General features: G+C 63.4%; 1 protein-coding gene across 1 annotated transcript in view; it reads right to left on the bottom strand.

Annotated features, from left to right (window-relative positions):
• Nucleotides 1-536: 536 nt before the first annotated feature.
• Nucleotides 537-12,831, bottom strand: part of HMCN2 (hemicentin 2) — a gene marked incomplete at both ends in the record, with an annotated part of 33,874 nt that continues 21,579 nt past the window's right edge. Inside the window, 36 exons of the mRNA XM_084272422.1 lie at nt 537-879; nt 989-1,115; nt 1,426-1,545; nt 1,783-2,103; nt 2,220-2,348; nt 2,446-2,508; nt 2,625-2,862; nt 2,961-3,082; nt 3,277-3,414; nt 3,635-3,784; nt 4,509-4,778; nt 4,918-4,999; nt 5,091-5,281; nt 5,352-5,486; nt 5,658-5,871; nt 6,201-6,391; nt 6,510-6,644; nt 6,882-7,016; nt 7,099-7,206; nt 7,300-7,464; nt 7,694-7,815; nt 7,936-8,092; nt 8,197-8,324; nt 8,573-8,720; nt 8,921-9,062; nt 9,182-9,318; nt 9,518-9,599; nt 9,677-9,867; nt 9,964-10,236; nt 10,546-10,643; nt 10,832-11,036; nt 11,102-11,226; nt 11,390-11,549; nt 11,651-11,794; nt 12,254-12,385; nt 12,465-12,578. Coding sequence (XP_084128548.1) covers nt 537-879; nt 989-1,115; nt 1,426-1,545; nt 1,783-2,103; nt 2,220-2,348; nt 2,446-2,508; nt 2,625-2,862; nt 2,961-3,082; nt 3,277-3,414; nt 3,635-3,784; nt 4,509-4,778; nt 4,918-4,999; nt 5,091-5,281; nt 5,352-5,486; nt 5,658-5,871; nt 6,201-6,391; nt 6,510-6,644; nt 6,882-7,016; nt 7,099-7,206; nt 7,300-7,464; nt 7,694-7,815; nt 7,936-8,092; nt 8,197-8,324; nt 8,573-8,720; nt 8,921-9,062; nt 9,182-9,318; nt 9,518-9,599; nt 9,677-9,867; nt 9,964-10,236; nt 10,546-10,643; nt 10,832-11,036; nt 11,102-11,226; nt 11,390-11,549; nt 11,651-11,794; nt 12,254-12,385; nt 12,465-12,578 — 5,735 coding nt within the window. The remainder of the gene's footprint in view (nt 880-988; nt 1,116-1,425; nt 1,546-1,782; nt 2,104-2,219; nt 2,349-2,445; nt 2,509-2,624; nt 2,863-2,960; nt 3,083-3,276; nt 3,415-3,634; nt 3,785-4,508; nt 4,779-4,917; nt 5,000-5,090; nt 5,282-5,351; nt 5,487-5,657; nt 5,872-6,200; nt 6,392-6,509; nt 6,645-6,881; nt 7,017-7,098; nt 7,207-7,299; nt 7,465-7,693; nt 7,816-7,935; nt 8,093-8,196; nt 8,325-8,572; nt 8,721-8,920; nt 9,063-9,181; nt 9,319-9,517; nt 9,600-9,676; nt 9,868-9,963; nt 10,237-10,545; nt 10,644-10,831; nt 11,037-11,101; nt 11,227-11,389; nt 11,550-11,650; nt 11,795-12,253; nt 12,386-12,464; nt 12,579-12,831) is intronic.

The following is a 12,831-nucleotide window of genomic DNA, read 5'->3' as shown; positions in this document are numbered from 1 at the left end:
TCTTCAGCTGGGACTTAGGCACAAACCACCTTTATTTGGGACAAAACCATAAATAAACTGTGTGCACAGAAACCAAGTAGCTCCTTTTCCTTTTAAGACACAAGGCTAATTCCATTTAATACACATTAATGCCAGGGTGCTCTGTGCCCTTCCCACACTGGGGCACCCCATCCTGCACCCCAGCAGGACCCTCTTTGGGTGCTGTCACCCAACTCATCCCCTTGACTCCCTCCCAGACTGAGAACTGAGCACAGACAAGGCCACCCTGAGCTGTGTTTGCTCTGGGGCCACAGGCATGAATTGCAGCAAGACCTGATTGCAAGGGGCTCATGGGACGTTTTGTCACCCTCCTGGGGTCCTGCTGAGTCAGGGACCGGCCTCAGGGCTGCTGGGGGGGCAGGGGAAAGGCAGAGGGTGTCTGGGGGTGGGGGGAGGAAAGGTGCAAGCTCAGCTCCCCCCGAGCCACGTGCCTGCACCGATGTATTAGTGAGGGACAGGAGAAGCAACCCTGCATCCCCTCCTGTCCCTCGACGGTGTCAGTAGGGGTAGGGAGAGACAGAGATGAGGAGGAGGAAGATGCTGGGTGCCCGCTGCCCACCCGGGGCCAGCGCCTGCACCTTGAGTCGGTGGGTGCCGGGGTCCCGCAGCGGGCGCAGGGTGGAGATGATGCCCCGGCCCCGCTCAGTGCGGAGGGTGAAGGGGCTGCCAGGGTCCCGCTCCAGCAGCGTGAAGAGGGGCCGGGGGTGGAGGGTGGCACCAGGGGTGAGGTGCACCACGTCCCGGCCAGCGGCGATGCGGAGGGGCAGGGTGAGCAGCTGGTACTGCAGTGTGGGGGGGCCGGCTGAGCCGCAGTCTGGGGTGCACCGACCCACACACAGCCTGCACGAGAGTGGGGGACACAGGATGGGGCGGGGGGGGGGGTCAGGAGTGGCCAGGATGCCTGGATCCACAATGCCACAGGGGATGAGGGATGGGCAACGTGACTCACCCAGGCCTGGACCCTCTCTGGTACCCAGCTGGACATGGTGCATCCATGCACTGGGCACCTCCGCGGGTGTTGAAGCACATCTGGCTCGAGCCACACTGGATGGTGCCCTCTGCACACTCATCCACATCTGCAGGCAGAGCACAGGGGGGTCTGAAGGTGCCAGGACACCCATGTGGCCCTGACCCAGATGGGGATTCAAACCCCAGCTCCCACCCCACACCTTCCTAGCCCCCTGTTCAGGGTGTTGGACACTGGGGCAGCAAGATAAGAGCACCCAGGGTGCTGAGCCTGGGAGCAACACTGCCTGGGAAGCAGTGTTGAGAGACTGACAGCCCTAAAGGGGTGACATCCAGGGCACCATGAGGACTGAGTTCACACCCCAAGGGACATCAGCATCCTACCAGGGCAGCCCCCCACCCCAGCATCCCCACACTGACCATGGCACGTCTTCCCATTGGGCAGCAGCCGGTAGCCGGGGGGACAGACACAGCGGTAGCTGCCCAGGCTGTTCCTGCACTGGTGCTGGCACTGGTTGGGCATCTGGCATTCGTCAAGGTCTGCGGGGGCCAAGGGAGAAATATCAGTCCCCTCTGCAGCCCACTGCCCTGGAGCATGCTGCCTCTCACCTCCCCCTCCCAGCACAGCCAAACCCGAGGAGAGCCCGACCCCCCGAAAAGGGATGAGAACAGAACAGGAGACAGGGCAGCAGCAGACACAGGAGCCAATTTTGGGGCACAAAATGGCACCTGAACTCCCCCAGAGCCCCTCACCAGCACTTCCCTGCGTGCTCTCACCTGTGCAGGTGCCATTCCTCTTGACAAAGCCCCTGGGGCAGGGGGGGCTCTGAGCCCCCAGCCCTGCCGCCTTTGCCACACGCCGGAGGGACACCTGGGTGTAGAAGGACTTTCCCCAGGGGCGGCTACCTGGCCGCAGCCAGAGTGGGGGGGTGTCCAAGGGGATGCTGCTTGTCGTGCCCCCTCCATCCGCTCCTGCTGCACCACAGTCTCCACCTGGCAGCAGGGTCCTGCCAGGGGGGCACAGGCACTCGTAGGAGCCCCGCAGGTTGCGGCACTGGAAGGCACATGGTGGAGGGAACTGCAGGCACTCGTTTATGTCTGGTGGAGAAAAGAGCTGGGGAGTTGCAGCTGGATGGGGAAACCGAGGCTGGGGAGGGACTGTGGCCTGACACCCCATTTCCAGGGACATGTCCCCCTGGGACAGCAGCTCATACCCAAGCACGGCCAGCCAGCACCCAGCGAGCGGTAGCCGGGAGGGCAGGTGCAGCGATAGGTTCCTGGGGCATTCTGGCAGAGCTGGTTGTAGCGGCAGGCGTGGGACCCCTCGGCACATTCATCGATGTCTGGAGGGCAGAGAGGGTGGGACAGGGTTGGGGAGTTGGCACCATGCAGCAGGTGCCCCTCGCCATCCTCATGCCCCCCATGAGGGAGGGTCCGTACCGATGCAGTACAGCTGCTGAGGGTCTGGGATGAACCCCGGTGGGCACCGGTCCCTGTCGGCACCTGGGAACCGAGCAGAGAGAGGAGAAGGGACACATCACTGCAGGAACATGACCTTTGCACCCCCACAGACTAACAAGGGTCCCCAGTGTCCTCATCCCAGGGAAACCCCTCGTTACCTGCATCAAGTGAGGCGTGGAGCTGGAAGCGGAGCTCCTCTGAGGCTGGGTCATAGAAGGCTTTGACAGCTCTGGCCCTCACACGCCGCACCCGGGGGGGCTGTGGATCCGTGGGGGGGTCATACACAATGGTGTGGTTGCAGTGGGCATGGATGATGTGCCCATCCCTCAGGAAGCTCTGTGCCGAGCCCCCCGAGAGCTGCCCCAGGCCTGTCCGCACATAGTGCTCGCTGAAGTCCTGGGGGGAGGAATGGGGTGGGGGGGTCAGGTAGTGGACCCCCTCTGGGGTCCCAGCATGGGCATCGCAGCCCGCGGGAGGATGGGCAGCACTGGCACCTGCAGCAACAGCACGGCCTCGCCGATGCTCTCTGGCACTGAGCCCCTGATCATGCTGTCCAGCTGCAGAGCACCAGCTGCATCCACACCCTGGGCGACGTGGGTGACCCGCACCAGCTCCCCTGCCATGGTGGGGACGGGGAGAAGTGAGGACCAGCACCCAGCACCCCCAGACACAGCCCCATCTCCAGCTGAGGAGCTTGGTCCAGCGAGGGGCTGAGCACCCAGGGGTGGTACAGGGGGGAGATGGAGGCTGAGTGGGGCAGGATGAGGCTCTGTAGCCCCCAGCACACCTGGAGCTCCTGGTGTCCCTCACCTGTGGCAAACTCCAGCTGCGACTCATGCCGGAAGGTGCCCTGGGTGAGCAGGAACCCACTCCAGGCCCCCCCCTTGGCATGAGCCAAGGACCAGTAAACAGGGGTGATGATGGCAACCAGAACCCGCATCAGAGGCCCTGGGGGTGTGGGAGAAAGGGTGTCACCAGGGAGCCAGCACCCACCTAAGGAGGCACCTAGCCCTCCCCAACCACCCTGCTCCCCCCACCCCGGGGCGGGGGGGGGGGGATGGGGGAGAGGGGCAGGCAGGGGAGTACAATGATAATCTTTTCCCCCCAAGATTTTCACCTGACACATTTCAAACTCATCCCTGGGGTGAGGGCGGGGGTGACCACCTACCAATGGCAGGAGGGATGCTGCGGATGCTGCTCTGGACCATGGTGGTGCTGGAGTGTGGGTCATCCAGCACGCTGGCATCGAGGGCAGCAGCGCTGAGCTTGTGGGCGTTGATGATGCCGAACAGGCTGCCCTGGACCCGGCGCGGCTCCCCTGAGGCAAAAGGAATGGGGAGGGGGTGCAACAGTACTGGGGATGCTGTCCCATAGGAAAGCAGATTGATTCCTATCTCCCTTCTCAATAATTTGCCAAGAAAACCTCATTTTCTGGACTCAAAGGCAGCCAGAGGAGGGCGAGCAGCATCCCTACCTGTCTGCAAGCAGTCTCCCGAGCCCCCATGGGGCTGGGCAGCACGGTGCTAGCCACGGGTCGATGCTGTGAGCACAGCTCCATGCCTCTTACACTAAACCCCCCCCCAATCCCTGCTCTGTATCAACCCCTGGCCCCAGACCCAAGCGTTGAGTCACTCTCCTCTGGCATGGCTGGCAGCAGCATGCCAACAGCCTCAAAGAGGGCACCCCAGAGCTTCCTCCACGCTGCTGACCAGCCCTGTCCTCTGCTCCCTGAGGGGTGGCAGCAGAGGATGTGCCTGAGTGTTTAGCAGAGCCCCTGGGAAACGGGAATTTAATCATGGGCAGCAAATTCCGGAAAGGCTGGGAAGAGGCAAGCAGGGACACTGGCTGGTGTGCAGCAGCTGCTCGGGTCTGGCTGGGCTCAGGCTTGCTGATGACAGGAGATGGCAATCCAGGGGTTTAAAGCAAGAAAGGAAAAGCTGTATCCCTCCAGAGGAGGTCTTACCCCAGGGTGTAATGGCACTGGGGGCAGCCCCAGGCCCCTGAGCCAGCCAGTAACCCCAAAACCAAGGGCAGACACCCACCTTGGACGGACACGGAGGCACCGGCAACAGCAGACCCCAGGGTGTTGCGAGCCAGGCAGGAGTAACTGCCGGCGTCGTGGCGGCTGACAGCAGGCAGGAGCAGCGTGGCGTTGGGCAGGACACGGGCACGGGGACCCTCAGGCAGCGGCTCCCCATCCCGGTGCCACTCCACAGAGGGGGTGGGCTCCCCTGACACGGTGCAGTGCAGCAGCACCGCCTGCCCAGCACGGACCGCGGCTGCTCGTGGTGTCACCGCCACCACGGGGGCACCTGGGCAGGGAGAGGGATGCGGGCAGTGCTGCGGCATCCCAGTGATGCTGGGGCCATTCTCCAGGGCTCAGAGACTGGTCTGGGGGCTGGAGGATTTGTGGTCCCTCAAAAAGAGGGTGCAAAGGGGGACAGCACTCACTCTGCAGGGCCAGGGTGACAAGCTTCGCCGCCGTGCCCGCGTCGTTCTCTGCCACACAGCGGTAGCGCCCTGCGTCAGCGCTCTGGTGGTACCAATGGCATTAGCACAGCGATGAGCATTGCCATGAAAGCTCCCCAAAACACAGCAGCACTCCCTCCCCAGACCCTGCTCACCCCCAGGGTGTGGATGGCCAGGGAGCCATTCTGCAGCTGGTGCAGGTGCCCACCAGCTACCACTGGCACCCCATCCTTGCTCCAGCTGATGAGGGGTGCGGGGTGGCCCTGGGCATCGCAGTCGAGGAGGGCATCACCCCCAGAGGGCTCCACCTGGTAGGTGCTGGTGTCTCCCCGTATGGTGGGTGCCTCTGGGGAAGGAAGAGGGGTGACAGGAGAAGGGGTCTGGCCAGGAACCCTGGTTTCCCCACTGGCACCTACCTCGGACAGAGACAAAGGCAGTGGCTGTGATGGCACCAGCCCTGTTCTCAGCCTGGCAGATGTAAGTCCCGCTGTCAGCGCGGGTGGCTGCCTCCCGCAGCAGAGTGCTCTGTCTGCCCTGCCCCGACACGCCATCTGTGGGGTACAGACACCCCCAAAAAGGCATGAATTGGGACCACCTGGTTATAACCCTGCACAGCCAGACTTGCTGGCACCCCAGGGGATACCCCAAAGGGGGAACAAGGACTGGGATGGCACCAGAATCACACCCACCCTCCCCCAGCTCAGCATCCTCTGCCCACACACCAGTGACCAGGTGCCCATCGGCCATCCAGGAGATGCGGGGCTGGGGGCTGCCCGCAGCAGCACACACCAGCTCCAGCCGCTCGCCCTGGCTCAGGGTGACATCTCTGGGCAGGTGGGTGAAGGTGGGGAGGGTGTGGACAGAAAGGGAGAGCCGCCGGACAGCCCTCCCAGCTGAGTTCACCGCCGTGCAGGAATAGCTCCCAGCATCTCCTTCCTGGAAAGTGGGAAGGACAGGGGCTGGGATCCAGCTTCACTCGCTGGGCTGCATCTCTGCTGGCTGTTGCACACCCAAAAAGCCAAGGTTTGGCCACAACCACATTTTTCCTGTCCTGCCAGCCTGGTACAACGGCCTGAACAGGGATCTCCCTCTGCCAAATATATCCAGCAGGCAGGATGCAACTTGGCAAAGTGACACCCCATCCTGCCAGCCCCAGCCCAGGAACACAACAAGGCATAGAACAGCTCGGGCTTTTCTCTCTGCCCCAAGGGACACATGTTTTCCAGCTCTCTGACATGACAGCCACAGGAAGGAACAATCCTCACCTGGGCATCACGGAGCAGCAGGTCCCCAGACGGCAGGACAGTGGCCTTCCCCCCTCCACTGCGCACTGGGACTCCCTCCCGGCTCCAGGACACGCGAGGCTCAGGGATGCTGTGGGCAGCACAGGGCAGCAGCACCTCCAGCCCCTCCAGGACAGCCAGCTCCTCTGGGCCTGGTGCTATGGTGGGGGGCACTGGATGGGGCAGCAGGAGGGCAGGATTTACACCTTGCAGCCATGTTTCCCTGCGAGGTGCTGGGGCAGGAGCGGAGCAGAGGAAGGGGCGAGCCCTGGGGTCCTGGTGCTGCCTTACCTTGCACAATCAGCCTGGTCCTCCCAGTAGCAGTGCCCCAGGGGTTGTGAGCCACGCACAGGTAGGTGCCCGCATCCCCCGGGGAGGCCTGGAGCAGATGCAGCTGCCCATTGGGTAACACCTTCAGCCCAGACACTGTGGAGATGGGGGGGAGTGAAGGGCAGGACAGGGCAACGCAGCCGAGCCGTGGCTGGCTGGAGCTCAGGGACTGCTTCCTGAAGCCCAGAAGGGCTTCTTTCTGGGGTGTCCCTAAGGAATGGCTCCAGGGGCTGCTGCACCCACCCTGGGCTGCATCCTGAAGGATGCACACACAGTGACACCCAGCATCTTCACCCTAGCCAGGGACTGGGGGCCCTGTGTGATCCCCCTCACCTCTGGTGATGCTGACACCATCCTTCTGCCAGGTGAGCTCTGGCTGGGGGACACCAGTGGCCTCGCAGGACAGCACCGCGCTGGTGTTGACCGTCACCATCACCATGCCAGGCATAGGCTTCAAAGCAGGGGGTTCTGCAAGCAGTGGGGAAGCACTGCCAACCAGGGGTCCCCCATGATGGGCCAAGGCACAGGGACCCCCAGGAGCCACACATACCATGTACTGCAAGCCGGAGGTGCTTCTGGGCCGTGCCAGCAGCGCTCCTCGCTGTGCAGGTGTAGCGGCCAGCATGTGCAGGCAGCACCTGCCTGATCTCCAGGGCTCCTGGAAAAAGAACCAGCAGAGCACAGGCAGCAGGGGGCCTGGCAGGGACCCTTTCCCACCCCCACCTTGGGCTGCGCTGCCTTGTGCCAGTACCTGTGGGCAGGATGCGGTAGCCCCCTCCTCGGCTGCCCAGCTGAGCCCCCTCCTTGCTCCACAGCACCGTGGGTGGGGGCACGCCTGAGGTGTAGCAGGTGAGGATGGCAGGGGACAACCGGGTGACAACCACATCCGTAAGGTCATCAGCAATGCTGGGGGGCACTGGAGAGGGGAGGGAGGGGGGTGAGCAGGACCACATGGCAAACACTAAAGGGGATCCCATCCCTGCGCACAGAGGTGTTTCTATTTCCTCCCTTGCCCATCCCTATGCACAGTCCTCGAGAGGGGACCCAAGCCTGCAGGGAACTGGAGCACACCCCATCACACCAGAGATGGTGACAGACCCTGGGAAAGCTGCTCTTGGCAAGACCCAGAGCACCCAGGAGCTCACCATGGATGGATACAAAGAAGACCCTGCGTGCGTCTCCGGCAGCATTGGTGGCGATGCACTCGAACCGCCCCTCATCCCGGGGCCTGGGGCTGGCAATGAGCAGCGACCCTGAGTCCTGCAAGCTGCAGCAGGCAGAGCACACATCAGGGCCAGCCCCTGTCCCACGGGGAGCAGTGAGAGGGGGCAAACCCCACCCCACGGCAGGACCCTTTGGTGGGCGAGTGGGCTGGTGCTGCGGGTACCTGTAAGTGCCAGCCAGGAAGTGCATGTTCAGGGGGTGGCCATCCTTCTCCCACCTGATGTGGGGCTCAGGGGATCCCCAAGCATCGCAGTCCAGCGTGGCTGGCTGCTGAGACAGCAAGGTGAGGTTGGAGGGCCCAGGTGTGATGAGCGGAGGGACTACAGAAGACAGCAGCGCATCGTTGTACCAGTGCCAGCAGCCCAACCATGGTGGGTCGCAAGGCACCGAGCCCAGGAGGGATCCAGCCAGTTCTTCCACTCACCCAGGACATGGAAGTCCAGACCTCGCTGGTCGGAGCCGGCAGAGCTGGATGCCATGCAGAGGTAGTAGCCCGAATCCTGGACCTGAACGGGGTCTATTTGCAGGGAGCCGCCTGGCAGGAGCCGCAGCCTGGGGAGGGAGAGCAAGTGAGCCCTGGGTGGGGTCTGTAGTGTGTGGGGACATGTGGCTGAGGAGGTGACCAGTGCCATTACAGCCACATGTGGCATGTGTCTGCCCAGCTGGTGTGCAGAGAGCACAGCCCTTACCCAGAGGACTGTGATTTCTCTGCTCCAGGCACAATGCAACACCTACTGATGTGGAGGGTGGCAGGATGGGAGCACCAGCTCTTGGTGCCATCAACCCAGAGAGCTTCATACCTATTGTTCCCACGGAGAGGCAGGAGACGGCCGTCCTTCCTCCACGTCACCTGGGGCATGGGCCACCCCTCTGCCTGGCACGGCAGCACTGCTGAGCCATTCAGCAGCACCCTCACCTCTTCAGGGCCGGGCTGGATCTCTGGGGCCACTGCAGCAGCACCCAGCAGGCACCACAGAAAGCCAGAGACAGGGCTCAGGGGATGGAGGAGGCCAGCCCAGCCCAGCACCACCCAGGGCCGGGCACCTTCCAGGGCTGGGCAATATCCCATTACCCCAACCTCAGGGCACCCCTGAACCAACAGGGCATTTACTACCAGCAAAGCCCCATAGCAGGGCATCATTGCTCACCAAGAACCTCCACCCAGACACGCAGGCTGGTGCCTCCCAGCACGCCAGTGGCCCTGCAGCTGTACTCCCCACCGTCCGCTGCCCCCACAGCCTGGATCCGCAGGAAGCGCCCCTCGGCCAGCACCTGCCTGCGGGCATCCTCCTAACACCCCAGGGAACCCCCGTCAGCAGCTCACCCCACATCACCCCCACCCTGAGCCTGACAGGGCTGGGGAAGGTGCATCCCAGCCCCTGCCCAGCCCCAGGTCCCACCACACGTACCTGCAGTGGGGAGCCCTCCCGATGCCACTCGATGTGGGGGGGATGCGCAGCGTCCCTGGGGCATTCCAGGATGAGCTGCCCCCCTGCCACAGCGGTGATGCTGGGGGTCTTTCCAACATCTGCCAGGCTGAGAGGTGCTGTGGGTTGTGTGCCAGGTGGGTCAGGGGGTGCCATGCAGGTTGGGCAGTCCCACGCCTGTCCCCATGAGTCACGCGTAGCCCCCCACTCTCCAGGACCATCATGCTGTCCTCCAGTCTCTCCTTTGCAGGCTTACAGCCCCCACAGCTCTCCCCAATCCCTCCAGAGCCCTGACCACCCTTGCAGCACCCACGCTACCTTGGATGCTGACGTGGAAGCTCCTACTGTCCTCCCCAGCAGGGCTGGTGGCCAGGCAGGTGTACCAGCCAGCATCAGCCACCTACACAAAACCAGGGGCAGGCAAAAATTGAGGCATGGAAAGAAATGCCAGTGGGATGAAGGAAGAAGAGCCCCTACCTTTGTGCTTTCTATGTAGAGGGTGCTCTCGTTCCCTGACGTGAGCCAGGGCCCTGCCAGCAGCTGCCCATCCTTCTCCCAGGTGACACTGGGCACGGGGATACCGGTCACTACACACACCAGCTCCAGCGGGGTGCCTGCGGCGATGGACATCTCCACGGGCTGGGATGCAGCCTCGATGCGTGGTGGCTCTGCAAGGGGCATGGCGAGTGGGAGAGCTCATCCCCTCCTGCTCCCAGAAAAATCGGCTGCCCGTCCCTCCCCAGTCCCCAGGAGCAGACACACACCCATCACCAGGAGGTGGAAGGCTTTGCTGGCTTCCCCCACCTCGTTGGCCACCAGGCAGGAGTAGACCCCCGTGTCGGCTGGCCCCACGGTTGCCAGGCTCAGCTGGGGGCCCCCAGGCACCTGGTTGCTGTGCTGTGCCAGGGGCTTGCCATCCTTCAGCCAGGTCACTGCTGGTGCTGGGGACCCAGCAGCTCCGCAGGTGAAGGTGACACTGGAGCCCTCAGCCACCATCCGCTCCTCTCTGCTCTCCGAGCTCTCCAGGATGGGGGGCACTAGGGAGAGAGCAGGTCCCTTAGCAGGGCCATGGGTGCAACACCAGGTCCCCAGGCATTAAGGACAGGATCTACACCCCCCTCCCCCCCCCATTCTGCCATCACCCAGAGGGGGCTCAGCCTCGCCCCAGGGTGCTCAGGGGCTGCTGTCAGGATGGTCCTGCCTTGCTCCAGCCTCCCTCAGCCCACCCCAGCAGCCGAGAGCTGGTCAGACCCTGCTTAGCAACAGAGCTGCAAAGCACAGCAGGCTCTGCCAGCAAAATTGATGCTGGGGTGTCCCCCACCCTGCTCCCCCCCACTGCCCCATACCCTGTATCTGCAGGACAAAGCTGCGATCCGCCACCCCTGCCCGGCTGGAGACGATGCACGTGTAGAGCCCGGCATCGGAGACCTGTGCCTGGGAGATCCTACCCCACAGAGCAGGACATGGGGATGGGGAGGAGGCATCAGCTCCAGGCCCCCTCCCCTGCCCACCCCCAAGGTCTCCACACTGACCCATAGCCATCTCTGGGGGGCAGCTGTGGCCACGCAGACCTGTTGGGCACCAGCCCCAAAGCCTGCAGCTGAGCATCATCACTCCAGAGTCACTTCTTACCGGAGAATGCGCCCAGCAGAGAGGAGGGTGACACGAGGGGACAGGCGCAGGGGCAGCCCGTCCCTCAGCCAGCTCAGGTGCAGGGGAGGGGACCCCTGTGCCAAGCACTGCAGCGTCACCGTCATGGACAGGACACCATGGACCACCTCCGAGTCATCAGCACCTCTCTCGATGGTGGGGGGCACTGGGCAAGGGGACAGAGGGGCTGTTGGGGGCTGTTAGGGGTGGGCAGCCCTGGTGCTGCCCCGTGGGTCCCAGCCCCCTGCTCACCCAGCACGCTCAGCCTGTGCAGCCGCACGTCCTCCCCTGCGCTGTTTCGGGCCAGGCAGGTGTACACCCCGGAGTCAGCGGCTTGGAGCCCCTCGAGGAGCAGGGAGCTGCCATCCTGGGACATCCTGGGAGGACACCAGGGCTTAGCCCAGGACGATGCTCCTCAGCAAACAGCTGGCACAAGCACGTCCCAGCCCAAGTAGCAGAGCTCAGCCTGCCTTGTACTGTTCTTCTACACATGGGGAAACTGAGGCACGAGTGGGATGGTCCCCCCTGCCCCAGACTCACCGGCCATGTGAAGGGGGCCACGCACCCAGGGGCTGCCCATCCTTCAGCCAGGAGATATCAGGGGTGGGCTGCCCCTCTGCCCGGCACTCCAGCCTCACCCCTTTGCCCTCCAGCACAGTGTACTCACTGGCGAGCCCTGCACTGGTAATCCGGGGTGCCACTGTGTGGAAAACAGGAGGAGGTTGAGGAAGAGGAAAGGGAGGAAGGCTCCCCTCTAAGGGAGAGCCCACAGGGACGCCCACCACCCTGGGGAAGCCCTACCTCGCACCAGCACCACGAAGTCCTTGTGTGTCTTGGCACCTGGGCCCTGTGCCAGACAAGTGTAGCGGCCCTGGTGGAAGGGCTGGAGGGGGCTGAGCTGGAGCTGCCCCCCCTTGGACACCAGGCCCTGCTCTGGGCTGCTCTCTGCCAGGGGAAGAAGTGAAGGGGGCTGCAGAGATGCTCCTTCACTGGAGCCTCCCCAGGCATGTTGTCACCCCCCCTCTTGTTCCCCCACCCCCTGCACCCAGATCTGGGGACTTGGTTGAAGCAGAGGCTGGGGATGTGCAGAGCAGACGCTGCTGGAGCATCGCAGAAGAGATCCACTGGTCTGGGGGTAACCCCCTGTCCCAGCAGGTAGCCCAAGGGCTTGTACCCAGAGAGTTCCACCCCCCCCTCTCTCCATCACATCCTGTGCCCACATCCCATTGCTTCAGGCCTCTTTTTAAGAGGCAGGGAAAAATGCCCACCCCTTCATGCTCTGCCTCCTCCCCTCTGAAGCCCTGCAGTTCTCCTGCAGTGAGGAAACTGAGGCAGGACCACTCCAGGCACAACCACCGTGGTGCTCAGGGCAGCAGCCTGGCACAGCAGCCCCTGTGCACATACCCAGCAGGCTCCCATCCTTCAGCCAGGTGACAATGGGTGCAGGGACACCATTGATTGGGCAGGTCAGGACAAGGGAGCTCCCCACATCTGCATCCAGCATCTCCTGCTGCAGGTTCTGGATATCCAGAGGCTCTGAGGAGGAAGAACAGGGATGGGGTGCCTGAGCAACACCACATGGACCAGAGGTGCCAGCCGAGCCCTCAGCACTTACCCTGGACAGTGAGGATGAAGCTCTTCTCATCCTGGCCGGCCACATTCAGTGCCACACACGTGTACGTGCCCGAGCTGGAAAGCTGGAGGTGAGGGAGCTGCAGCACCCGTGAGCCTGGAAGAAGCAGAGAGCAGGGAGTCCAGGGGGGCTGGAGCCAGGACCGGGGCCAGGCCACTGTGCCAACAAGCCAACCCATCCCTCAGCAGCCAGCTACGCCCCATGCAGGAGGCATCTGGCTATCAAAGTCCCTCTCTGAGGCCTCACTACGTGCAGCAGAGAAGGGTGCTGAGCTCCTGGGGAGCACAGAGTTTGAGGGATGTGAGCTTGGTCCTTCCCAGAAGGGGTCACTCGGCAGTGGGATACCCCT

Source organism: Gallinula chloropus (assembly GCF_964237585.1).
Source record: "Gallinula chloropus genome assembly, chromosome: 18".
In the NCBI taxonomy this organism is placed as follows: Eukaryota; Metazoa; Chordata; class Aves; order Gruiformes; family Rallidae; genus Gallinula; species Gallinula chloropus.
Note: the sequence above shows the minus strand (reverse complement) of the source record. Positions and strands in the feature narration are given on the sequence as shown.